Below are 27,453 nucleotides of genomic sequence, written 5' to 3'. Positions count from 1 at the left end.
CTGTATGTCCTCAGTGTATTTTCTAGAAACTTTGATTAACAAATATAAAACATTGACTTTTTCTTAAGTCATCCAGGGCATTTTTGAGATGATAACCAGACAACTTGTCTGCTGTGGCTCACACAGTGGTGGTGGTCTAGATCGAATTGCACAACATTCATGATCTTTGTTCTGTTTCAGTTAACTACATTTTGAGTCATTAGCATTAGATCCCGTAAGCCGTGCCAAGTCAGTACTTTTCACACAAACTGCAGGATCAGCTCAAACTATTGCTATTTAGATGGTTTGCATTTCAGGTATCCAAAATATTGAGATTTAAAAAAAAATTATGCCAAGATTTTGTACGGCATGTAATTAAAGTTGATAAATATTGAAAAACAAGTTTCATCCTGCTGGAAAAGAATTTCATAATAGTAGTAAACCCCGATCTGATTTTCAGATTTATTTGTTATATTTCTACAACAACTTTTGCAGTGAAATTTGTCAGCATCTATAAGAGGATGCAAACCCTCCTAAATAGACATTGAATGCTGGCAGGCTGTTTCACAGTGGGAGCCATCATAGACAGGCCCTATTCTGTACTCAACTGGCATATGCACATACACTTGCTTTCCAGTAGAAATCACTAGTTGACAAATGGGTGTGGGAACTATGGATGACATTTTTTTTCCTCCATCCCTAGCCCCATTATGTTTACGCCAGTTCTGTTTTATAAACTATTTTTATTTTTGGACCCGCTGTGCCATACCTTATTCTGTGTTCAAGAGCTGTTTCCCCTCTACTTGTATTCATCGCTGTGTAAACTATCAGTAGGAAGTGCCTGAAATCAGCCCAAGGTAACTCCCCTCCTCTTGTTGGCCCAACTGAGGTCTATCATTGCTACCCATCATGCTGCAGTCTTGGATACACCAAAGCTCATTTCTACCATTGTGTACAGATTAGAAGGTATCTGCAGAATGTCATCTTCATAGTCTCTTTAAATCAGAGTCCTGGTTCTTTTCATAATACCAAATAACCTCTTTCCCTTTCTCGCCTCCTAGTTAATCAACACTGGGCCGGACTTTGCAATAAATATAACGGTGAAGCACTAACTGTTATAATGGACAAAAATTGACAGCAACTTCTGGATTACGTAAGTACACAGTTAAATGAGGAAATCCAGAAGTTGTTGTCAGAGATACCCAGCACTGACAACACAATGGCATAAACTTGTGTACTTACCCATTAGTTGCACACTAAAAATGGCTGAAAAAAGTTAGGGCTAGTGCATTCAGGAATAAGTGAATTTTTAATGGCATGGTAAGTAACAACTACTGCCGAAGAACCTCTCTGGCCCTGAAAATGTAATTTTACAAGTGTGGAGTTTCATTCCCTCAGACGAAAATTAGTGCTGGTGATTTTTTTTTTAACTTTTTCTCTCTGTTTCTTTTATCTTGCTTCCTTACTCCTTTTGTATTTTTCAATCTTTATTTTGCTTTCTAGACATTATTTAAATCTAATTTATAGTTCCTGCTTTAGATTTCCTGGGTTAGATTCAGTACATCTCAATCAGGATTATTTAATCTGAATGGTTGAAGAGCCTCGCTATTTCTTTCCCAGTTCATAGCTGCCACAGATCCCCAGTTGAGGGCTCCGTGCTGCTTCAGACGCAAGATTAGAGAAAGTATGCACTGTAAAACCCACAAAAACGTTGTGGTATATTAGCAAGGTGAACAGCGAGTGCTGTTTCTTCTCCACTGACCGCAAAATCCAGGCTGCTATTTTCAGTAATCTGAAGTACCCTGCTTATTTAAAATCTAAATCTGCAAGATAAATAAATAAAGAACAGTAATGGCGATGCATGCTATCATAATCATTTAAGTCACTGGGGTGGTCTAACCAGTTATACATCCATGAGTTTTCTAACCTAAGACGACACTGAACAAATAGGGGTCTGGAATATAGGCCATTAAACTGAAACTGTTGTGTTTCCATGGTATCTCTCCTTTTGAACCTGGGGATTATTTTTAAACAAACTCCACACTAGAGTGCTTTCTACTGACTTCTTTGTGACAGAATTGCTAAGCTAATATCTCAATTTTAGATGGTGGGAGATGCTCTTCAAAGCACTGTCTATATAGAAGTAAATATTTCTTCTCGCCATCGTAAAATGATTTGGGTGCGAAACATGATATTTGTAACATTTCTAGTAAAGGCACTGCCTAGATGCAGTATGTTTCATACAGAAAAGCTGGTGAAGAACAGTTGCCTTTGTTGGGAACCTGCCAGCTCTACATCTCCAGGAGGTGATTTCCACTTAGCTCACTGAGTTTGTATTAAATAAGAGATAATTTTACTTGCTATTTAAGCTGCATTAAAATAATTGTTATAAACGCTAATAGGGTAGCTCTTTGTTGTTAATGGCCAGAATTTAACACCCCCCGACCCCCGGGAGCGGGCTGGGAGGTGGGTGATGAGGGCATAAAATCATGTGGGAGGCAGGGGGTGGCATGCCTGTTGCCTACCCGTCCCCCCAGTTCAATTTTACCAGTGGCGGGGGAGATGGCAAACAGCCCACCTGCCCCAGGCCAATTGGCCAATTAATTGTCACCTAAGGGCCTCCTCCTGCCGCCAGCAGTGGACAGGCACTTCAGCACCTGAGGAGGCCGTCCAGTAATATCTGACGGCCTCCTTATTGGCAGGGGGTGGGTGGCCCTCCTGATCGGGCAAACTGTGCCCCACAGAGCACCCCCAACCCAAAAAGCACAGGCGGTCCCTGCTAAAACTATGGCCCCTGCCCTGCTGTCCGACCCACCCCCACCTCCCCTCTCATCCCCCAACCTCCGGCCGGGGCCTGACTGATCCCACTTAGATGTTTTAGGCCAGCGCCCATCATGGCTCCTTTTGCTGGGTGCAGTCCCAGCAGTGGCCTCTGCTCCTGGTGGTGGCGCAGCTGGGATTGAAGAGCTGCCGGCCCTCTGATTGACCAGCAGCTCTTGAAGGCAGGACCTCCTGCCTCAGGGGCTTAAGTCCCGACTGAGGCCAGTTATGGGTCTGGGCCATGCAAAATAGCAGTGTGGCTTCCATGCCCAGCAAGGCAGACTCTCATTCAACTTTTCAGTTGGTGAACGGGGCCACTGCCTTAATGTACAATTCTGGCCAAATTTATACCACTTTCAATCAGTTCCAATATACATATCCACCGGCACTCAGATTAGGTTAATAATTGTTTAAAACTGTCGGCAGCAAGTAGCAATATGCCCTGAGCATACTTTTTTGTGCTGCAATAGAGAAAATATAAGTCAATATAATTTAATGCCTCTGAAATTGGAGATGTGGTAAAAGATTAGGTGCATATTTAACCTACCTTAAAAATGTTTATCATGTATTCTATGTAATAAATATTGGTGAAGCATGCAAATATGAATTGGAGTATGTAGTGCAGAAGGAATAATTGTAGTTTTGGTTCACCATGTTTCCAGAATGTTCTGTAAGTTTACAGAGACACTCTATAAAGGGATGCAAAATATAAGGTTGGTTTGAACTTTCCCAACCTCACCAGAACCAGGAGGGGGCAGCTAAAATGGACCAGCTGACTCATACCTTTCCCACCCCGATCTGGCCAACTGAAATTGTAATTACATGCAAGAAAAAAAATTGTAGGTCTTTTCATGACCAGAGAATGTCTTAAAAGCACTCCACATCTAATGAAGTGCTTTTGAAGTGTAGTCGCAGTTGTAATGTAGGAATGGCTGCAGCCAATTTGTGTACAGCAAACTCCCACAAATAGCAATGTGATAATGACCAATAATCTGTTTTTGTGACAAGGCATAAATATTGGCCAGGACACCGGGGATAACTCCCCTGCTTCTCTTTGAAATAGTGCCATTGGATCTTTTACATCCTGCTGAGATGGCAAACAGGTCCTCTGTTTAACGTCTCATATGAAAGACGGCACCCCTGCCAGTGCAGCACTCTCTCAGTCCTGCACTGGCGTGTCAGCCTTGATTTTTGTGCTCCCTGGAGTGGGACTTGAACCTACAACCTTCTGACTTAGAGGCAAAAGGGTTACCAACTGAGTCATGGCTGCCATTAGTACACATGTTCCAAGTCTGTGGGGTCCTCTAAGTATGCAGGTCAGACTCCGATACCATCATCTGGGCCTAATCTACCATTTTAAGTTGAGACCTAAGCATAGCAGCAGTGGTGGCTTCTCCCCCAGGCTAAAGCTGCTGGGAAAAAGAGCCAGACCACCAGAAAAGACCCAGAAAGCTAAGTTAAAAAAAAAATTTGATTTATTTTCTGCAGTGCAGACACTGTCTGCCTCAGGCTTCCCCGATGGGATTCCCCTCCTGGACCACTTAGCTTCCACAGGCGGCCAGTCCCCAGCAGCGGCTTTCTCCCACCCAATTGTGACAGCCAGGCAGCAGATTCTCGCGGACTTCCCAGCCATTGTGCTCAGGAAGTCAGCAAACAGCTTACTGATGAAACTCAGCTGTTAAAATGAACACAGCCTCCCTGCAACCACTCTTAGACAGGCCACCCACTCACTTTGCTGTGCTCTAGTCTGGGTGTTAAGATCAAATCCATTGACGTATTTCATGCAGCAGAACATCAATTGACCCTTCTTGTCTGTGCTAACTGTAAGACTCTCACCCAATGATTTTGCTTCCTTTTTTTCTGCTTTCTCCTCAAACTAATCCCAGTTTCTGGATTTCTCTCCATTAGTTTTTAACCTTTTTGATTATCCACTGATTATATGAAAGAGGGTAGTAATAAATAACATTTGCAGTTTACAACCTGATATTGCAAATTGTGGGTAATTATTCTGCATGATCTTTCACTGAGTTTGTGTCAGCATCATTACAAAGCTATCATATAAAAAAAAACATGAAATCAAGGCTATTATTATTTAACATCTAAGGTTGAACAGGGTCAATTTTTGCCATTCCTATTGCTAGAATTGGTAAAAATCGGTAATTCCAGCTGGTTTCCACCTATTTTCTCTCTGCTTTGAGTTTTTTCACTCAGGTTTACAGTAGGCAGTAAAGTAGGGAAGGGGTTTCACTAAAGCTCAGTTTCCAGAGTTGCTAGAGGCAGATCTTTTATACATGAGGCAATTGAAAGGGCACGTGTTAAAAACTGTTTTTTTTTAAGCCATTTCTTAGTTCATTTAATTTTTGTCCTTTTTTACCTTTTGGCAATAAATTCTTATTAGCCTTTGTCTGAATTATCTCACTTCCCTTATCTTTTTTTGGCCCCCTGCACCACCCCTGTTACCAATCGTTTTCCCAATGGGAATTCCCTCAGGTTGAAGTGTTGGGAAGATGAGGAATACTAGGAAGATCAGGCTACCCAAGAGTTGCTCCGTTCCCATCCACTGGCACCTGGCGCCTTTATGGTTGCAGCTGGAGGGAGAGGTGAAATCCGCTCACTTTAGCAGTTGTAGTGCGGGTTGAGGCTCCTCAAACCAAAGGAAACTGTGCCAGCAGGACCTTGACGGCATTTCTGTTAAATCTGAGTGCTTGACTGTGCTGAACAGTTCTTCAGCAACAGCCCAATCGCTGCATATTATATTTTGTGTTACTGTACAAAAAAAGGCATGTCCAAATGTTATATAGAGGGATTGTTGTCGGGTAAGCTACACCTCCATCAACTGGAGGTCCTGGAACATTTATTTGGCAAAAAACGTGGGAAGCTGTCTTCTCATGGTCTGGGTCAGCAGAACAGCAAATGCAGAACTTTATCATCTGTCACAAGAATACCTGCGGCTGCCGTGCAACATAGCCCTGGCACATCAAGTGGCTGTAATGGCCAGCTTAGCCTGAAACTTGGCTGTACGTCCTTGCAGGCGTTTGCGATGCTGATCCATGTGAATGGTATTGTGGAGTGCCCCAAAGGACAACCTTTCTTGCAGCCATGCAGCACGACCTCCATTTTAGCAACCATCAAACATAGTATCGCGTGCTGGGCTGGCCTGTTGCATGTCTAGAGACTGATGCCCATACCTTGAGTTTCCTTTCCCTTCATTTGTTGCCAGCTGCTTTTTAATTCCCTACCTCTTCTCAAAAGGCAGCCTTGGTCAAGCTGGAATGTTCAAAGGCTGTCTGAATGTTTGTCCACTTAACCTGATGCTCACCTTCAATTGTCCCTATCCCTTTAAGCTTGACTTGCACATCCTCACTCATCACCATGCCCATCTGAGGCTGCACCTGGTACTGTGAATGCTTATGAAAATGCACTTGCACTAGAGAAATGAGTACGATTTGCTCTTAACTTTCTGTTTCAGCTTTACACCATTTCCTAATCACTTACAACTGACCTAGCTCAGTGGTTGAACATCAATATAGGGCACCATACATCACTTAAGTAAGCCAACAGTGTTCCAAATTGAGCAAATGCTTAAGACTACAATATTGAGCATTAGATCTGGTGCAGAAGCATCCATTTTCTGTCCATGGTTTGAATGCATGTACACTATGTTTAATTTTCTACAGTTGTATGTCGACAGGTTTCGCCAATGTTGGCTACGCTGTAAGAAATTCCCACATCCTGTGCACAGTAAAATGTTAATGGGCCAACTCACTGGAGCTACACATCTTGGGGTGTGTCATTTATTAGGCATTTTCTTGCACCCTTCAGTTTGAATAAAATTTGCACCATAACTTTCTGCAAGTGCGAGCTGACAATGGTGTGGTGAGGTCAGTGGGATATCTGAGATCTTAGTAAGCGATGGAATCAACGGTCGAATTCCTTAACCAATGAGATTTAAGGATTGGGAAAGAAACAGAGGAATGAAGGGGAAGTAAATTGGATGAATTAGAGAGCTCAAGATAAGGGTCCTCCACTGTAACAGCTCTTCCTTGTTATGAGTTGTGGAAGACTAATCATTGAAAACAAAAGATTTTGGATTTGGATGTGGAATACTAAAAGGGAAACACTACACATTATAAATGCAGTTAATATGAAATTAAACACTGGGTTTATTATAAACATGCTGGTTAGGATGTGGAATGCACTGCCAGAGAGAGTCGTGGAGGCAGGTTCAAAAGGAATTCAAGCATTCAAAAGGGAATTAGGTAGTTATCTGAAAAGCAGGAATGTGCAGTGTTACAGGGAGAAGGCGGGGGAATGGCACTAGGTAAATTGATCTTTCGGAGAGCTAGTGTAGACACGATGAGCCAAATGGCCTCCTCCTGTGCTGTAACAATTCTGTTATTCTGTGATAGAGAAGGAAAGAAAGATTGGATTAAGGAAGACAGCAAAAAATAGACAGAAAGGAACACAATAACTTATATTTATATAGTGCCTTTAACGTAATAAAACATCCCAAGGTGCTTTACAGGAGCATTATAAAACAAAGTATAACAGAGCCAAAAAAGATGAACAAAAGCTTGTTCAAAGAGGTAGGTTACAAGGAGTTCAAGGAAGAAAGCGAGGCAGAGAGGTGTAGGGAGGGAATTCCAGAGCTTGGGGCCGAGGCAACTGAAGGCACGGCCACCAATGGTAGAGCGATTAAAATCAGGGATGCCCAAGAGGCCAGAATTAAAGGAGCGCAGATATCTTGGAGGGTTATGGGACTGCACGAGGTTACAGAGATAGGGAGGGGCGAGGCCATGGAGGGATTGGAAAATGAGGAAGAGAATGTTAAAATCAATTAAAAGTAATTTTAAAAAGTTCAAATGTAAAATTTGACCATTTTTAAAAGCTCCAAGTAGAATTTTCTGCATGCAGGTATGAAACTAAACAGTTTAAATTGTTCCCCTTCTGGGTCGGAGAAACTGACTGGCATTGCATTAACAATAGTTAATGTTGTTAAAAGGATACTTATGCTGTTTAATATGTCATATATGTCTGTGGTGATTTTAATAGGCAACTAATATGCAAATTCATGTTCTTAAAGATAACTTGGAGGTTAGGGCAAGCTGCCATTTGTGTGAAGGAAATGATGCAGTGGTAAATCGTTCTGCAAGTTATGGAGATTTGCAACTCATGGCATATCTTTTTTATTGATTCATGGGATGTGGGTGTCGCTGACAAGGCCAGTATTTATTGCCCTTGAGAAGTTGGTGCTGAGCTGCCTTCTTGAACCACTGCAGTCCCTGTGGTGCAGGAGCACTTATAGCGCTGTTCAGTCGGGAGTTCTAGGATTTTGACCCAGTGACAATGAAGGAATAGTGATATATTTCCAAATCAGGATGGTGTGTGACTTGGAGGGGAACTTGGATGTGATGGTGTTCCCATACACTTGGTGCCTTCTCGGTAGTAGAGGTTGCGGATTTGGGAGGTGCTTCTGAAAAAACCTTGGCGAATTGCTGTAGTGCATCTTGTAGATGGTACATACACTGCAGCCACTGTGCGCCAGTGGTGGAGAGAGTGAAATTTGAAGGTGGGGGATAGGGTGCCGATCAAGCAGGCTGCTTTGTTCCGAATGGTGTCGAGTTTCTTGAGTGTTGTTGGATCTGCACTCATCCAGGCACTGTCATCCAGGTAAGTAGAGGGTATTTTATTATACTCTTGATTTGCGCCTTGTAGGTGGAAGAAATGCTTTGGAGAGTCAGGAGGTGAATCACTCACTGCAGAATAGCCAGCCACTGACCTGCTCTGGTAGTCATAGTAATTATGTGGCTGGTCCGGTTAAGTTTCTGGTCACTTAAGTTTGTGGCCCCCCAAGATGATGGTAGGGGATTTGGCGATGGTAATGCCATTCAATGTCAAGTGGTAGTGGTTAAATTCTTTCTTGTTGGAGATGGTCTTTGTGTGGCACTTGTGTGCCGTGATTTTTACTTTCCACTTAGCCCAAGCTTGGATGTTATTCAGGTCTTGCTGCATGTAGGCATGGAATGCTTCAGTATCTCATGAATTGCAAATGGTACTGAACACATCATAATCGAACATCCCCACTTCTGACCTTATGATGGAGGGAAAGTAATTGAAGCTGTTGAAGATGGTTGGGCCTAGGTGACTGCCTTGAGGAACTCCTGCAGCGATGGGAGAGATAGTCAATACTGAAGAGGACTGCAACAAATTACAAGAACATATTAACAAACTTGCAGAATTGGCATATAATTGGCTGATGAATTTCAACATGGATAATGTGAGGTATTACATGTTGGCAAGAAAAATAAAGAGGTTACATATTATTGGGTAGAGGAGCAAAGGGAGCTGCGAGTACAAATATATGAAGCACTAAAAGTAGCTGCACAGGTTAACAAGGCCGTAAAAAAACAATCCAAGCACTAGGGTTTATTTCTAGAGGGATAGAATTTGTGACAGACAGGCAGGAAATGATAGTGTTTTCCCTGTTCACCTCTTAACTAACCACGGACAGTGTTTTGATTGGAATTGTGTTTTAACCCTTGAGCGTTTTAATGGTCAATAAACAGTCAAATGACAGGTTTTCTCATAGGTTTAAAGAAATATAAATGTTTACTAAACAAAAACCGGAAAATTCACAACTTCACCCACACACACACGTACCCGCATGCATGCATGCACACAGATGAGAAAAGATAGAGATTAAACAATAGCATGCATTTAGGTCTTTTTTTTTTAAAGAGTTTGTTGTGAAACCTTGTTGGTTTTCCTGAGAGGAAAATTTAAATGATGCAGGCCTGCTCTTCCTTTTTTTCTGATTCACTGGAGTCAAGCTTTGGGGAGTATCAGGTGGATGGATGCTTTGCTGCAAACTTTTTTGGTTAAATCTCAGTTACAGTCAGGGGAAGATTCTGTTTCAGTCTCTGATGGGGGTATTTTCAAAGGTCACCTTTGCGTCTCTGCCTCTAAGTAGTTTTTAAAGATGGTAGTCGGCAGGGTCGTCTTCTTGGCTGAAATAGATCTCTCTCTCTCAGCCTGTCTCTGCTCTGCTTTCTGCACAGAAAAGTCTCTCTTTTTAAAAAATTTTTTTATCAGTCTTGGTTTCTGTCAGGTGACCAAAGTTGCTCTCCACTGGTGTTTTCATAGAATGTGGTGGGGGAACCAACACGAGGGAAAAACATACTTGACCTTGTCCTCACCAATCTGTCTGCCGGAGATGCTTCTGTCCATGACTGTATTGGTAGGAGTGACCACCGCACAGTCCTTGTGGAGACCAAGTCCCGCCTTCACATTGAGGATACCGTCCATTGCGTTGTGTGGCACTATCACCATGCAAAATGGGATAGATTTCGAACAGATGTAGCAATGCATAGCTTGGCATCCATGAGGCGCTGTGGGCCATCAGCAGCAGCAGAATTGTATTCAACCACAATCTGTAACCTCATGGCCCGGCATATCCCCCGCTCTACCATTACCATCAAGCCAGGAGACCAACCCTGGTTCAATGAAGAGTGCAGGAGGGCATGCCAGGAGCAGCACCAGGCATACCTCAAAATGAGGTGTCAACCTGGTGAAGCTACAACACAGGACTATCTGCGTGCCAAACTGCATGAGCAGCATGCGTTAGACAGAGCTAAGCGATCCCATAACCAACGGATCAGATCTAAGCTGTGCAGTCCTGCCACATCCAGCCATGAATCGTGGTGAACAATTAAACAACTAACTGGAGGAGGTGGCTCCACAAATATCCCCATCCTCAATGATGGGGGAGCCCAGCACATCAGTGCAAAAGATAAGGCTGAAGCATTTGCAACAATCTTCAGCCAGAAGTGCCAAGTTGATGATCCATCTCTGCCTCCTCCTGAAGTCCCCAGCATCACAGATGCCAGACTTCAGCCAATTCAATTCACTCCGCGTGATATCAAGAAACGACTGAAGGCACTGGATACTGCAAAGGCTATGGGCCCTGACAATATTCCAGCAATAGTACTGAAGACCTGTGCTCTAGAACTTGCCGCGCCCCTAGCCAAGCTGTTCCAGTACAGCTACAACACTGGCATCTACCCTGCAATGTGGAAAATTGCCCAGGAATGTCCTGTACACAAAAAGCAGGACACATCCAACCCAGCCAATTACCGTCCCATCAGCCTACTGTCAATCATCAGTAAAGCGATGGAAGGTGACATCAACAGTGCCATCAAGCGGCACTTGCTTAGCAATAACCTGCTCAGTGACGCTCAGTTTGGGATCCGCCAGGGCCACTCAGCTCCTGACCTCATTACTGCCTTGGTTCAAACATGGACAAAAGAGCTGAACTCAAGAGGTGAGCTGAGAGTGAGTGCCCTTGACATCAAAGCAGCATTTGACCGAGTATGGCATCAAGGAGCTCTTGCAAAACTATCAATGGGAATCGGGGAAAACCCTCCGCTGGTTGGAGTCATACTTCGTGCAAAGGAAGATGGTTATGGTTGTTGGAGGTCAATCATCTGAGCTCCAGGACATCACTGCAGGAGTTCCTCAGGGTAGTGTCCTAGGCCCAACCATCTTCAGCTGCTTCATCAATGACCTTCCTTCAATCATAAGGTCAGAAGTGGGGATGTTCGCTGATGATTGCACAATGTTCAGCACCATTCATGACTCCTCAGATACTGAAGCAGTCCGTGTAGAAATGCAGCAAGACCTGTACATTATCCAGGCTTGGGCTGATCAGTGGCAAGTAACATTCACGCCACACATGTGGCAGGCAATGACCATCTCCAACAGGAGAGAGTCTAACCATCTCCCCTTGGCATTCAATGGCATTACCATCGCTGTATCCCCCACTATCAACATCCTAGGGGCTACCATTGACCAGAAACTGAACTGGAGTAGCCATATAAATACCGTGGCTGTAAGAGCAGGTCAGAGGCTAGGAATCCTGAGGCGAGTAACTCACCTCCTGACTCCCCAATGCCTGTCCACCATCTAGAAGGCACAAGTCTGGAGTGTGATGGAATACTCTCCACTTGCTTGGATGGGTGCAGCTCCAACAACACTCGAAGCTCGACACCATCCAGGACAAAGCAGCCCGCTTGATTGGCACCCCATCCACAAACATTCACTCCCTCCACCACCGACGCACAGTGGCAGCAGTGTGTACCATCTACAAGATGCACTGCAGCAACGCACCAAGGCTCCTTAGACAGCACCTTCCAAACCCGCGACCTCTACCAACTAGAAGGACAAGGGCAGCAAATACATGGGAACACCGGCACCTGCAAGTTGCCCTCCAAGTCACACACCATCCTGACTTGGAACTATATCGCCGTTCCTTCACTATCGCTGGGTCAAAATCCTGGAACTCCCTTCCTAACAGCACTGTGGGTATACCAACCCCAAATGGACTGCAGCGGTTCAAGAATGCAGCTCACCACCACCTTCTCAAGGGCAATTAGGGATGGGCAATAAATGCTGGCCTAGCCAGCGACACCCACATCCCATGAATGAATTAAAAAAAAATGTCTGAGTGTGTGGCCATTGTTAGACAATGGTGTTTGAATGTTGCTCATCTTGATAAAGTGGTGTTTGGTCATACCTATTATCCTGAGTTTGGATCTTGAGACTGTATGGCTGGATTTTTCTGTTGGGCTGGTGGCCCCACCCACCGACTGAAAAGTCAGGGGCGAGCCGTCTTCGCCTGGCCAGGGGAGCCAGGCCAGGATTTCTCACTCCCCAGGCCCTTAATTGGTCTTGGGTGGGACTTCCACCTCCTAGATGCAGGACGTCGGCCTATTGGAGCTGGCGGCCAGTCAGCGGGCTGGCAGCTCTTAGTTCCAGCAACGCGACCGGGAAAGGTGGCCACAGCTGGGACTAAATCCAGCCATTTCAGGCAAGGGGAAGGACGGCCCCAGTACTCAAGTAATTTTTTAGGGCCTCGCCAGGGACAATTGGCAGGGCCCTGGTGAGGCAAGGGGCGTCAGTTGGGGGGTGGGAGAAGTGTTGAGCATTGGGGGTGGTTAGGGCTTTAGGGAAGCCCTCCATGGGGCACAGGGTGCCCGATCAGGAGGTTTCCCCCCAGCCCACAAGAAGGCCGCCTGGTTTTACCAGGCGGGGTGCTTGGGGCCTTTGCCATCCGGCCGTCGAGGGTAAAGTACTCATGGCATTGGGAGGAGGCCCTTAAGTGGCAGCTAATTGGCCACTTAAATGCTTTGGTTGGCCTGGGGTTGGTGGGCTGTTTCTTGCCGCCGCTGCCGCTCCACATAAAATTGCAGTGGGGGCAGGAGGGAGTCAGGAAGGGCCCTCCACCTTCCACTCAATCCTATGCCCCCACCCACCGCCAGCAGCCTGCTCGTTGAGGAGCCGTAAAATTCTGGACTATGTGTGCAAAGGTCATAGTTAGTCCAACTGGTTGGAAAAGGTAGCCATTAACATTGAATAGGGCCATTAGCATTTCTATAGCTTTCTTCCCAGCTGGTCCAGACATCATGGGTTCAGTCACTAGGCATATTCGCAGTACGGGAGATTTCTCCTGACCTCTTGTTCCATTTTGTCTTGGAGCAAAAATGTGCCGATTTGTGGGAGGTTAATTCATCAGTTCATTTTTATAGTTCATAATTGCTGCTTGCATGGACGTGACAAATTGAAAAGTGAATAAGTTATGCTAAACTTGTATCAAACCTTGGTTAGACCACACCTGGAGTACCACAATATTATAAAAAAAGATATAGAGGCACGAAAGATGGTGCAAAACAGATTTACAAGATTGAATCCAGAAATGCGGGGGTATACCTCTAAGGATGAACATGCAGGTCTATTTCCTCTTGAAAAGAGAAGGCCGAGGGGTGACCTAATAAAGGTTTTTAAAATTATGAAAGGTTTTGGTCAAGTAGACACAGAGAGAATGTTCCACTTCTGGAGCAGAGCAAAACAAGAGTATATCAATGTAAGTTTGTCAGCAAGAAATCAAGTAAGGAATTCAGAAGAAACTTCTTTGGCCAGAGAGTGGTGAGAATGTGGAACTCCCGACCGCAGGGAGTGATTGAAGCCAATAGCATAGATGCATTTGAGGGCAGGCTAGATAAGCATATGAGGGAGAAAGGAACAGAGGGTTATGCTGTTAGCATTAGGTGAGGAAAGATGGAAGGAGGCTCGAGTGGAGCATAAATGCCAGCATGGAGTGGGTGGATTGAATGGCCTGTTTCTGAGCTGAGTATCTATGATGTCCTGGGGCTCAGATGATTGGCTTACAATAACCACAACTATTTTCACCTGCGTACTAGCTATGACTCCAGCCAGTGGAGAGTTTCCCCCCCGATTCTCATTGACTTATGCCACATGTAGCTAAATTCTGCCTTGATGTGACTCTGACCTCACCTCTGGAAATCAGCTCTTTTGTCCATGTTTGTACCAAGGCTGCAATGAGACCTGGAGCTGAGTGTTCCTGGCAGAACCTAAATATTTTCTTTCCCTGAACTTGACAGCCCTATTTGCGCATGAATATCAGCGTGCGTTATGAACTCACCTTTATTTTCCCAGGAAGATTTCACTTTCTAGAATTGTGTAATACTTTTCTTCATCTTTGATTTTTATTATTATTATCACCAAAAGTGAGGCAATTACTAGAAATTCTGGAATACACTCTGGCAAATTTAATGGGAAATCATTCAGGTGCAATTAAGTACTAACTGAATGCTTTTTTCCTCTGGGGATGTCTGACCTACTCAGATATTGAACTGGAAAGGATTTTGACAGGTTTTCTTAAATGAGAGACAGATAAAAGCGGGCATCATTATCAGATGTCCAGTAAAACTATATGTACTGTTCAGTGCGCATCTGTGATGTAAACGCTGCAGGCTCATTCTGCATTTTCTCGAGGTGAGGTTGTGGTTAAGGGCATATTCTGATGTAAATCCAGCTCTTCAGTATAATTTCAGCAGACAGAAAATGATACAGTATAAAATAGGATAGTTAGACATTGCATTATTTTAATTAACAATTTTTAAGTAATAAAAATAGTCTGTCACTTTGCAGGTAGGAACTTGAGACCCATAGTTATAGTAAAATGAACGCAGTGTAACATCACGTTGACGTATATTGTTGTAATGAATGATACTGCAACCGGTTGGCTCCTATATTTTTGGGGAGGTAATGGGGCCTTGTGGTTGCCAGGAAACCTGGAGGTATGTCTTGCCCTGAGGTTCTGCCAAATTTAACGGCAGGAACTGATTAAAATTTTTTGATTGTTTTCCCAACAAGGGTGTATAGGCCTGTGGCACCAGGCCACAACTGTGGAATTGAGGGAGGGCATGAGTGATTGTGGAGGTGGGGAGGGTCATGATTCGATCAGATGCCAGATTGATTGGATGGGGGGGGTCGGGTGGGGGCGGTGTTGGGGCCATGGATGTATCGGGGCAGGGAGGGGCCATGGAGAGATTGATGGGGTTAGATCAGGTGGTGGCCATGGATAGATTGGGATATGTGCCGGAGAGATTGGGGTGGGAGGTTTGTGGATAGATTGCGGTGGGGAGGGGGGGGTCAATGGATAGATGGGGGTTGCAAGGCAAAGAGACCGAAGCGGCCCATAGATAGATCAGCAGGAGGCTGCTCATGGGGGTCCAATCGTGGGGACGGATAAAGATTAGCTTGGGGGTGGGGCATAAAGAGCAGGAGTGTTCCTCTGGCTCACAAGCAGTGCTGGAAAAAAACTTAACTGTTGAATTCAGCCGTGCCCATCCTGTGAGGTTCGAATTCTCTCCATTGAGTCGTTCAGAGGAGCTCAAACTTGAATACAAGCTGGGCAGTCGCTGAGTTTATCATTGCAGTACAATGCTGCTTGGCAATTATGATGAAATACAGCTTATGTTCTTTTTTACTAAGGGGTTGTCCTCAGTTTTTCTTTATGTAAAGGCACTGTTACTAAAAAGGAAATGGATTCCATAGTCTAAGTGTCATGCAGACCCCCATCTGCCAAGAATGAGGCATATTAATTTTGTCATATGAACATTAATTTTAAACTGTTGCTGGAGTGAAGAAATGACCCGTGAAAGAGATCACCAGACATTTGGGCTGGAAGGACATTTACATACATAGAGACGCTGCTTGTGGAGACAAAGGACTATTCCCTGATCCAATTAACCCAAATGGATTTTGTTCACCAGACATTGAAGGTGTAAGGAAGTGCATTCCAGGGCCTGCTAAGATAATACAATCCACAAATGCAGAAGTGGTTAAGCCAGTTGGTCACATGACTGACCTGTTGGCCAACTTTGTTTTTGAAATTGTGCCATACAGAAAGGAACAGAAGACAGTTTTGCAATTGAAACTGGAACAAGCAAGCCTCTCTCCTGGTTGTTTCTCTCTCGCTTTCTCCCAAGCCACCGGACCCACGAAAGACACGTACACCTCGATAGAAAAGACTCCGACATTGAAACAAGTTGAAGCGTGAACTGGGCCCCAACGAATAGCAGGACTTACCAGCAACCAAAGACTCCACATTGAACTCAAAGGATAGTAAATAACTAACAGATATTGCATCAAACTTTACCACTTTTTCTTTCTATGTTTTCTGTCTCTACCTGCGTGTGTTTATCGTGTATGCATGCTAGTGTGGTCGCGTCGCATATTCGTAGTCGTTAACCGGATTAGAGTTTACGATTAATAAACTTCTACCTTTCTTGTTTAAATGTAAGGAAACCTGTGTGATTTCTTTGCCTTACAATTGAAGCATTGAACAAGGATTCACTGAAGGGGGAGCTAAAAACACGGTGTTTCTAAAATTAAACCCTGTTACGGTTAAACCAGGCAAAGGCTAAGAGGGAACCCCTAGACCCCTTCTCATCTGGTCGTAACACAAAGCATTGTAAAACAAATCAAAGTAGTGAACACTTATTGAAATCATAGCACGCTTTCTCTTTTTAGATGACAGCTGAAGTTGCTAACTAGCTCTATGGATCTGATGACCAGATTATATTAACCTTACCCAATAGAAGCCATTACTGGATAGAATGCTGATACAGTATTGTTAAGCCTCAGTGCAATGTGCTATGGTGGGCCATGCTTCGGATGACTCCAATCTTAGTCTTGCTGTTATAGACATGAAGCAGAAGGATTCATTTGTGGGCTGCTCTCAAGTATCTTCAAGCAGCTGGTTTCAGAGCAGCATTTGCAGAGATTTAGGATTAGGTTGTGAACTCTACCCATGTCTTAAAACAGTAAGTGCAAAGTTTGAATGATATACAGTGATGATTAGCTAAGTGCGATATAATGTAATTAGCAGTCACCTAACACAGACTAGTATCTGTCGAGTAGCATACTCCTGAATTATACTGCTGACTTCTGCACTGTGTGTCCAAGTATCTAATTTATATTGTTATGAGAGAGCAATTGGGAACATCAATTCTTTCCCAACATTAAAAGTATGGAAAAGTAAGTTATCAAGTTCCCAGAAAGTACAAAGGACTGCCTGGGCATTTTTTAAACATAGTTTCAAAGCAGGCTGGACTTGTATTCCTTTGGATGCAGACACCAATTGTGAGATACTACCTACTAGAGGTAGTTGCATGTTTCTTGCTCAGGTGCAGTCGATTTGACTCTCAATTGTTACACCTACGTTTACGTCAGTGTGTATCCCAATTTACTTTGTAAAAATGCAAAATTGTCAAATAAACAGTACCCAGTAGTAGTATAATGTACAGAATGGTGATAGAGTTAATAAGGAGCTGATGGCACATGACATGGTGTGACACTTACTATATAAACTAAATATTTTAGTTCCGAGTAACATGCTACCAGTAAATCTATTTTTCATTACATTCACATTTTTCTTTTGTACTTAAGGATTTCTTTTAAAATGAAGACTAAAGGAACTTTCAGTATATGGTTTTAATTTCTAATAGTGCCACAAACTCTCAAAATTAATGACAGGAAACTGTTTTTAGTACTGTACTAAACACTTCCTAAGCCAGCATAAACTAGTGTACTATAATGGTAACAAGGTTTTTTATAATATGAAGTGATGCCATAATAGTTTTATTCACTTAAACAGAACATTTAGTTGCACATAATTTAAATGGGTCATTACTGTAATAACTTCCCAGCAACGAGGCAGCTGGCCTCTTCTAGAGTTAATGGCCCAAATCTTGCTGGAGCAAGGCATCTTGCAGTGTGCCCCAATAGACGTTTTCTTGCACCCTTAAGCTCACCCTTCAATGGGGCATCTGAGATCTTGGTGAACAGCTGGACCAACAGTTTAACTCCTTAACCAATGAGATTTAAGGCTTGACAAGGAAACCGAGGAATGACAGGGAAGGAAATAGGGTCAATTAGAGTTAAATCGGGTACAGAAAGCAAAATAAAGAGAGAAAGATTGAATTAAGAGAGAGAACGGAAAACTGGCAACACATGAGATTTTTAAACTACTTTTTTTTTTAGACTATTAAACTATAGGAATGAGACTCAGCAGTTTAAATTGCACCCTTTGTAGGTGGAGAGGTTGATTGGCAATGCAGGAATATAAATCTCCTCATTGAAAAAGGCAGTTAACCAGTTGAGTAGTAGTCCTAACATTCTGTGACAAATTTAATTGGCAATTAATGCACAAATCCAGCAATTTCATGAAACTCAGGGGGTGGTTGAGAGTGAGCTGCTTTTGGCGCAAATTGCCTAGGAACTATGGTGATTTGCAATTCACAGGCTATCTCATCTTCCCCACAAGTTGCTGACTAATTTATACATTAATAACAACAAGCATCATTAAACTCACCATTATTTTGGCAGCAGAATCTGGGCCGTTATGTCAGTTATCTGGTCTCCAGTGACTCAGCATTTCTTTTATTGCTGCAGTCTACTTTTTCCAAATAGTTATAAAACTAAAAATTAATAGAATCTGTTTGCTTTTGTATTATCTCTGAAAATCACCAAAGTATGCAGTGGGAGTGAGGCACCTGGCATTGCATTAAATCTTTCTAAATTGTAGAAAATGGACATTTTAAACATTAGAAAAATGAAAGAGAAATTGTACTGATCTGTTAAATCACAAACATTATAACATCATTTTTACTCAATTGAAGTATCAAAATGTATAGAATTTAAATAACATACATTAGGATGAAATAGTGCACAGGTTGATAAAGATCTAGAAAAAATAATTGGGTACATTTTAAATGTTTCACTTCCAGTGGAGAACCTCATTTGAAACTTGATATGCACTGCCAATGATTTTCCAAATATTTTAATTTAATATGCCCACATTTCTGACATACATTCTTGGTAGGTGAATTTAACCACTAGAAGTGCAAAGTCAAAAAAATATTCTTTTCAAATCTTAAATGATACAAAATCTACAACAACCTGTAAAGCACAACTTAACTTCACTAGATAAATATGGTGGGTATATTTGGTGTATGTAAATGAGGCCTATTTTGTGCATATAAATTTGACGGTCAAATTTCCATACAAATCAAGCAATAAGCCCTTATGAAAATCTGGAAGATATATGTAAAAGAAGGAATGATTTATGACACAGACTACCTTGATTATAAAATAGACTTCCCTTCTACATATAAGTGGTTCACCTTGAATATTTGACTAAAAGTAAGGTATCAATTGACGTTAAAATCCAATGATTATCAAATGAAAAGGGACAAACAAAAAGTAATATCCACAATCCATTGTAATATAACTCAAGACATTAGCAAACAGCTCTTTTCAACTTTTGAAATATCTTAAGGGTTATTGTAGTATTTAAAATTGACACATTTACTTTTGTAGGTCTTTGTATGGCTACAAGGTATTGAAATTACAGCCATAAAACATTGCATCAATGTGTGTGCTTATTTAATTCTGTGTAATGGTTCACCATTAAATAAATTCGATACTTTAACATTTGAAGTTGTAATGCTTGTGTGAATTATTAAACTCCATATATCATCTACGGCCATTTTGCAAATATTTATAATGATTTAAAACATCTATACATATAAATCTAAATATAGTTAAGTCTGAGCATGAATATACAAGCATGAATTATTTTTGGCAATGTAGCTATCAGAAATTGACCTGTACTATATAGAATTGACCTTATGCACACTTCCAGCTATCATACCAACACCTGGAAATTCTATTTGTGTATCGTATGCTTTAGCTCTTCACAGATTTATATCCATTTCCTGCTTAGAAAAATGAGTAAAATTGAATTGCCATGACTACTTTTGAAACATCTCTTCCCTGTCTCTAAATTGCCTTCAGCTTCTCCGGACCTTGGTCTCTTCCTCCATTCTACCCTTTCACAGCTATTTTGGGTCAGCTATTGAACGTTTTTCCTGCTGAGGCGACAGAGTTTTTCATAGTCTCCAGGTAGCACTTCATAGCTATCAGTTCTCTATTTTCTATTTGCATGAGTTATTTGATCTGGCAGTCTTCCTCATCCCTCCTAACTCTGGCACATACCTGTGAGCTTGGCAGGTATGCTTGACCTAGTTACCTATAATCCTTTTCAGCTGTGTTTTAGAAGGTATGTAAGCACATGGTTCAATTCTCTTCTGTAAATGACATCCTTTCTTAACTGCTCATCTTACCCAAGCCAAAAATGCACCATGTGTTACACTACACTGAAAGCTTGTCAACCTGCTGTACCACCTGGCTGATGATGCATTACAGAAGTCCTCAATCAGAAGATCCACTTCTCTATCTTAGCCTAGATTTTCCAGTCACTCTCAACTTATTTGAAATGGGTTACCGCTGACATTAAAATAATGCCGATCATATAATATAGGCTTTCGTGTCTGCCAGTCTATGGTCCAAGTCATCATCTCAGCTATTTTGCTTGAAGTGCTGCAACATAATATTATCACTTATTTGCATCTCATTCATTATGCATCTCTTACTAATTTTCGTATGCTAATACAGGAAATCTAACTGCTTAGAAACTATTGTTGGTAATGTTATCCTGTGAGCACTTAATATGCTTGAATCAAAGTCTCCTCTCTGCTATTTTAAATGGAAACATTTATCCACTTAAAATAAATGGACTAGTGTCTTCAGTAAAATAGTGGAGAGGGGATTTTGATATGATCTTACGAAGTATTTGTGCAACATCACGAACGGTAATTTCTATCCTAATGTGTATACAATTGGGGAAGTAAAATATCAAGTTTGAACTCTGTAGAAACATGATGTAAGAAATAATTTAATACCACAGAGTTTCAGTAATAAGACCAGGAAGGGTGATTTGAGTCCAAAGTTGGTCCTCCAGAGATAAAGACCAGTAACTTAAAATGCCACGTTACATCTTATAATTGCCTTTTTTGTTGCATCCTACTCATGTGGATTGCTGCATAGATGGAACTAATTAAGTATCGTGAATTGCTGTATATTCTTCAGAACTAATGAGCACACTGGTAATGGAGGCCAACAGGATGAGAGCTTCAGGTAATGGATGAAAGCATTGATTTGGCAGGCATGATTAACTGCATTTAGTTTATTGCAGATTTAGAACCCCACTTGTGTCTGTTACTGTAACTGGGTCATATTGAGTATGCATTGTCCAGTGCGGCTGTAGGGATTATAGGTTTCTATGGAATGGTGAGCTGGGTGGGCCAAATGGCCTCTCATCTTTGGCATCTTTGCAGCAATGCATGTGAAGTGTTTGACAGTTAAAAGAAAGCATTTAATTAAAGTAACTCACTGGCAGATTCTCTGAAAATCTTAAAACAGAGGTCTTGACATTATATCGTAAGCGTCAGTGTCGATTGCTATTCCGGAGTAATGAGATTTACTCTTTACTATGCTTTTCAACTTTATTTTCATTGTTTATTGCAGTTGGGATGAAAGTAGTTCTGTCAGCAGTGGCCTCAGTGACACCTCCGACAACCTCAGCTCTGAGGATTTAAATGCCAGTTCGTCCCTCAACTCCTATCCAACTACACCAGTTGTTTCCAGAAGAAATTCTGGGATAGCGGTAAGAAGTAAATACTGTTGTAATAACCTGCTCGTGAGATAGTTTTATATATATCCTTCTCTGGACAATCACGACCAACCTAGATTGTTGCCAGAGACCGAGGTTATTTTTGTATTGCAGTGATACTGGATGTTATTGGAGAACTGTTTTTTTCAAGGATGTAACTGCTGCTGCTACTCTTATCTTTACCTTTCAAAAAGCCTGATGTTGCTTATTTTCAAATGTATTATCCAACGACGCTTTTTAATACAGTAATATAGATGTAGTTCTGCCTGTGATAAAAGAATCATTTGTGTCATGTTTTCCCACCTCATGTTTTTGTGATTATGTGGCATTGGTCAGTGTCACTTATGAAAGAAACAAAGAACTGAACATTTCCCAAGGCTTTTAAAAGCTCTCACACCTTTATTTGTGCAGATTTTTTCCAAATATTGTATTACTGTTGTTTTATACAATCCCCTCTTGTTCTAATATGCCACTTGGGTGCAAGCCAAGGAGTGTGTAATAACACTTTGGTTTTGGCGCTGACCAGGACAGTGGTAAAGGGGCATGATTGATGTTGCATGCAAATAGGAAGCTAGAGCAAAAGAGCTGAAGTTATATAGTTTCGTACAGGCATTTTAACCTCCTGTTCCTTTGCTTCATAATGTGCTACATGGAAGGCAGCCAACTGGCCATTTCTAATCGAGTGTATTGTAACAAAAAGTAGAGAGAAATGTGTTCAGTAGTACAGCTGTGTTCATGTTAACTTTTGAAAAGCATATATAGTAGTGATTATATTTGCTTGTAACTGCCCATCTGCAATCAGGAATCTATTCTAAAGACATTTGCCAGATGCAGAAGTTATGCGTGGTGTTTTCTTTAACATATGAATACATATATATTTAAAATGACTGTTCCAATTTGGGATTGAAGGAAGGTTGTCTCCCGAGATTGAAGTCCACTACTGTATTACAGAGGCTGAATGTGCAAGCTGTAAATATCAATAGGAGAAGTAAGTAAGTCTGGAAAGAAGTTTTTTTTTCTGGTGCTGGTCTTTCAATAGTGAATTGGGACATTAATCTTGAAACAAAACTTCTGCTTCTGCTATAAGAAGGAGCAGTTTAGCCAGACAGTAAAAGAAAAAAAATCTAGGAAATGGCAAAACAGGCCAATGCTTTGTTTTTACTTTGAAGTGGTAGAACTGCAGGGAGCAGTGACAGTAACCATGAAATGAACAGTAGCTTGTACTATTAGTAGAATAGTAGTTGGGGTCAAAATAGTTCTGCTGTAATTTTTGTACATCCCAACAGAAAATGTATGACTTAAATTGTATGTAATTACCAAGTAACTCAAAAGTTTAGTAAATTTATCATTGTAAGACAATACAGCACTGGTCTAGTAACATTTGTGAGAAGGAACATATCTGCAAGTTGCACAATTTTAAAATTCCAGCTTTCAACTTCACATTCAGTAACGTTCCTGCAATAATGAGTTAGTGGGGAAGGAGACAGATAGAGACTACTTTGAATAAAACAGATGCCTGAAAATTCTGATAGAGTGTAACACAAGTTCAGACATCTGTTGTTGTATATATTGTGGTCCATTTGTAGCACCAGATTCCAATTTATGAAGCATTTAAGTCATTTGTAGGATGCATCCAAGATGGGAGCCCATAATTGTCATATGCCAGTGTAGAATTCTGTTCTAAAATATTTAATTTATGAAAATAAAATCTTATTTCTAAATATGGTAAACATTGCAAGTATAAGCTAACTGCTTATTTTTGTTGAGGTTTGAAATGAAATTATCCATCTAATTCTGCAAGTGTCTGTGTCTATCTAAAGTTGATTAGCTGCATGTTATTTTACAATTAATTTAAAACTTCTTGATGCAGATACAGTAATAAAAACAAAAATGCAGGATTTATCAAAGTACTACAATGAAATAGTGTTGAAGCAGTGGGAGGAGTAATTCGGCTAAATATCTACACCTACTACACTGTCTGATTGTGTGGATAGTCAGCTGTTCATTTTTGACCCTAAGGCAAATTACAATAAAGTGCTTTGATTCAAACCTTCATTTGGAGTGTCTTGAATGAAATCAGTTATATAAATTATAGCAAAGAAAGTCAGGAAACTGAATAAGTGCAGACATGCGGCACTAATAGCTGCTCCTAAAGCCGCTTGTTCTAAACTACTGCTGCATTAGTTATTTAATCAAGTGGTCTGGCGCTGGACTTTAGTTGCAACTGACAACAAATGATTCACAAGTCTGCCATTATCATGGAGCACCATGTGTCTAGGTGTTCCACTAACCCAACTGCAAGGGAATGAAAACGGACACCTTCTACCTTCTTTACAACAGCACTAGGCTTGCACCAATTGTAGGCGCTGGCCTGGCTTGGCCTCTGGCTCTTCCCTTGGAGAATAGTGTGAAGTACAAGAGTCAAGGCTGACACTCCAGTGCTGTACTGAGGGAGTGTTGCACGGTTGGAAATGCCATATTTTGGATGAAACGTTAAACCCAGACACCGTCTTCCCCCTCAGGTGGATGCAAAAGATCCCATGCCACTATTTGAAGAAGAATGGATGAATTATCCCCAGTGTCCTGGCCAATATTTATCCCTCAATTACATCACAAAAAAGGCAATTATGTGCTCACATCTGGAGTACTGTGTACTGTTTTGGTCTCCTTATTTAATGAAGGATGTAAATGCGTTGGAAGCAATTCAGAGAAGGTTTACTCCACCAATAACTGGAATGGGCACAAAAACAAGAAATGCTGGATTCACTCAGCAGGTCTGGCAGCATCTGTGGAAAGAGAAGCAGAGTTAACGTTTCGGGTCAGTGACCCTTCTTCGGAACTGACAAATGTTAGAAAAGTCACAGATTATAAACAAGTGAGGTGGGGGTTGGGCAAGAGATAACAAAGGAGAAGGTGCAGATTGGACCAGGCCACATAGCTGACCAAAAGGTCACGGAGCAAAGGCAAACAATATGTTAATGGTGTGTTGAAAGACAAAGCATTAGTACAGATTAGGTGTGAATATACTGAATATTGAACAGCAGCAAGTGCAAACCTGAAGAAAAACAACCTGAAAAAAACAGTGGGTAAGCAAACTGAACAAACTAAGATGAAATGAAATAAATGCAAAAAAAGATTGTAAAAAATGTAAAAAGGAATGTAAAAAAAAAAGGAAGAAAAAATAACTAAAAATGACTAAAAATGAAAGTAAAGTGGAATGGGCAGGTTGTTTTATAAGGAAAGGTTGGACAGGCTAGGCTTGTATCTACTGGAGTTTAGAAGAGTAAGAGGCTACTTGATTGAAACAAGATCCTGAGGGGTCTTGACAGGGTGGATGTGGAAAGGGTGTTTTCTCTTGTGGGTGGATCTAGAACTAGGGGTCACTATTTAAAAATAGGGTGTTGCCCATTTAAGACAGAGATGGAAAAAAATTTTCTCAGAGGGTCGTGAGTGTTTGGAACTCTTCAAAAGGCGGTGGAAGCAGATTCTTTGAATATTTTTAAGGTAGAGGTAGATAAATTCCTGATGAGCAAGGGAGTGAAAGGATATCAGGGGTAGGTGGGAATGTGGAGTAACCAGTTCAGCCATGAACTTATTTAGTGGCCTACTCCTGCTCCTAATTCATATGTTTGTATTATCACATTGCTAATTTTGAGAGCTTTCTGTGTGCAAATTGGCTGTAATCTTTCCTAGATTACAACAATGACTACACTTCAAAAGTATTTCAATGCTGTAAACTGATTTGGGATGTCTGGTGGTTGTGAAATGCTCTGTATAAATGCAAGTCTTTCATTTTAGTGGAAGGATTTTCAGGTCTATTAACCACCTGACAGGCTGCAATGTGAACTCTTTTCCATGGATATAACCAGCTTTATCCCAGCCAATAGGGCAGTTAGTCCTCTACGCAAGAGGTTTTATGAGTTATCACATCCATACGCTGATGGATGGAGGTGGAGCACCCACACCCATCGGACGCAGGTATCCTGTTGGATTTTGATCCAGAATTCAGAGCCAAAGCTCAAGGGCAGAATTTTCGCCCCCATGTGGGGGCAAGTACTGAGCAGGGCAGACACAAAAATTTGTGCTACCAGCCAGCATACTGGTTTGCTAGCACCATCCCTCCTCGGGCCATTTTCCCGGAGGCCGTATGGGGGTCGGAAGGGTTACCCTCCCATTTGCAGCAGATAGCCAATTAAGGTGGGTTAATTCACCTTAATTGGCCATTTACAGAGGACAACTGGAATTTTCCAGTTGATTTGCAGGCTCCTGAGAGGTCAACAGCCAGGCCATCTGCCCGGAGGTAACCACTCAGCGGCAGATCAGGAGGCCAGCGCTCCAGGCAGACCTTGAGGCTCTCCTAGTCTGCCTGACCACAGCTACGACCACAGGCCACCCTATGGAGATGCACCTCCTCCACAATGGTTGCCCGACTGCTGAGGCCATTTTTAAATATAAAAGTGTTAAAAGTTGATGAGAGGGTGCCTCAAAATGGAGGCGCCCTCTCTCTTCTATCTGTACCTCTGGCTTCATCTTCTTCCAAGCTGGAGGGTCTCATGTTGGCCCTCCAGCTTCAAGAGCCCGTCTGACATGCTTAATTGGACAGTTAACCAGCCCTCTGGCCATTAATTTGCCAATTCAGGGTAAAACACCTGCAGGTGACTGTGTTTCCTACACAGTGCGGGGTCCTGATCTCCATTTGACCCTGACATCGGGAACCCGACCCAAAAGCCAAAATCATGCCCCAAGTCTCATAAGCAAAGTGATGGAAGGTGTCATCGACGGTGCTGTCAAGCGACATTTGCTCAGCAATAATCTGCTCACTGATGCCCAGTTTAAGTTCCGCCAGGGCCATTCAGTTCCTGACCTCATTGCAGCCTTTGTCCAAACATGGACAAAAGTGCTGAACCAAGAGGTGGGGCGAGAGTGACTGCCCTTGACATTGAGGCAGCATTTGACCGAGTATGGCATCAAGGAGCCCTAGCAAATCTGGAGTCAATGGGAACCAAGGGAAAAGTCTCTGCTGATTGGAGTCATACCTAGCATGAAGGAAGATGATTGTGGTTGTTGGAGGTCAATCATCTCAGCCCCAGGACATCATTGCAGGAGATCCTCAGGGTAGTGTCCTAGGCCCAACCATTTTGAGCTGCTGCTTCAATGACCTTCCCTCCATCATAAGGTCAGAAGTGGGGATGTTTGCTAATGATTGCTCAATGTTCAGCACCATTTGCAACTCCTCAGATACTGAAGCAGTCTGTGTCCAGATGCAGCAAAATCTGGACAACATCCAGGCTTGGGCTGATAGGTGGCAAGTAACATTTCATGCCACACAAGTGCCAGGCAATGACCATGTTAAATAGGAGACAATCTAACCATCTCCCCTTAATGTTCAAAGGCAATATGATTGCTGAATCCCCCACTATTGACATTGTGGGGGTTTCCATTGACCAGAAACTGAACTATAGCAGCCACCTAAATGCTGTGGCTACGAGTAGGTCAGAGACTGAGTATTCTGTGGCGAGTAACTCACCTCCTGACTCCCCAATGCCCGTCCACCATCTGCAAGGCACAAGTCAGGAGTGTGATGGCATACTCTCCACTTGCCTGGATGGGTACAGCTCCAACAACACTCACAAGCTCGACACCATCCAGGGCAAAGCAGCCTGCTTGATTGGCACCTCATTCACCACCCTCAATATTCACTCCCTTCACCACTGATG

At 42.3% G+C, this 27,453-nt stretch overlaps 1 protein-coding gene across 10 annotated transcripts in view; it reads left to right on the top strand.

The window, feature by feature from the left end:
* Positions 1–27,453, top strand: part of LOC137383841 (neuron navigator 1-like) — a 719,754-nt gene that overhangs the window by 466,027 nt on the left and 226,274 nt on the right. For all 10 annotated transcript variants that reach the window (XM_068057140.1, XM_068057137.1, XM_068057136.1 and 7 more), the window contains one exon: positions 21,592–21,730. In XM_068057140.1, coding sequence (XP_067913241.1) covers positions 21,592–21,730 — 139 coding nt within the window. The remainder of the gene's footprint in view (positions 1–21,591; positions 21,731–27,453) is intronic.

This window comes from Heterodontus francisci, chromosome 25, assembly GCF_036365525.1.
Source record: "Heterodontus francisci isolate sHetFra1 chromosome 25, sHetFra1.hap1, whole genome shotgun sequence".
NCBI lineage: Eukaryota > Metazoa > Chordata > Chondrichthyes > Heterodontiformes > Heterodontidae > Heterodontus > Heterodontus francisci.
This window is presented reverse-complemented; position numbering and strand designations above follow the sequence as displayed.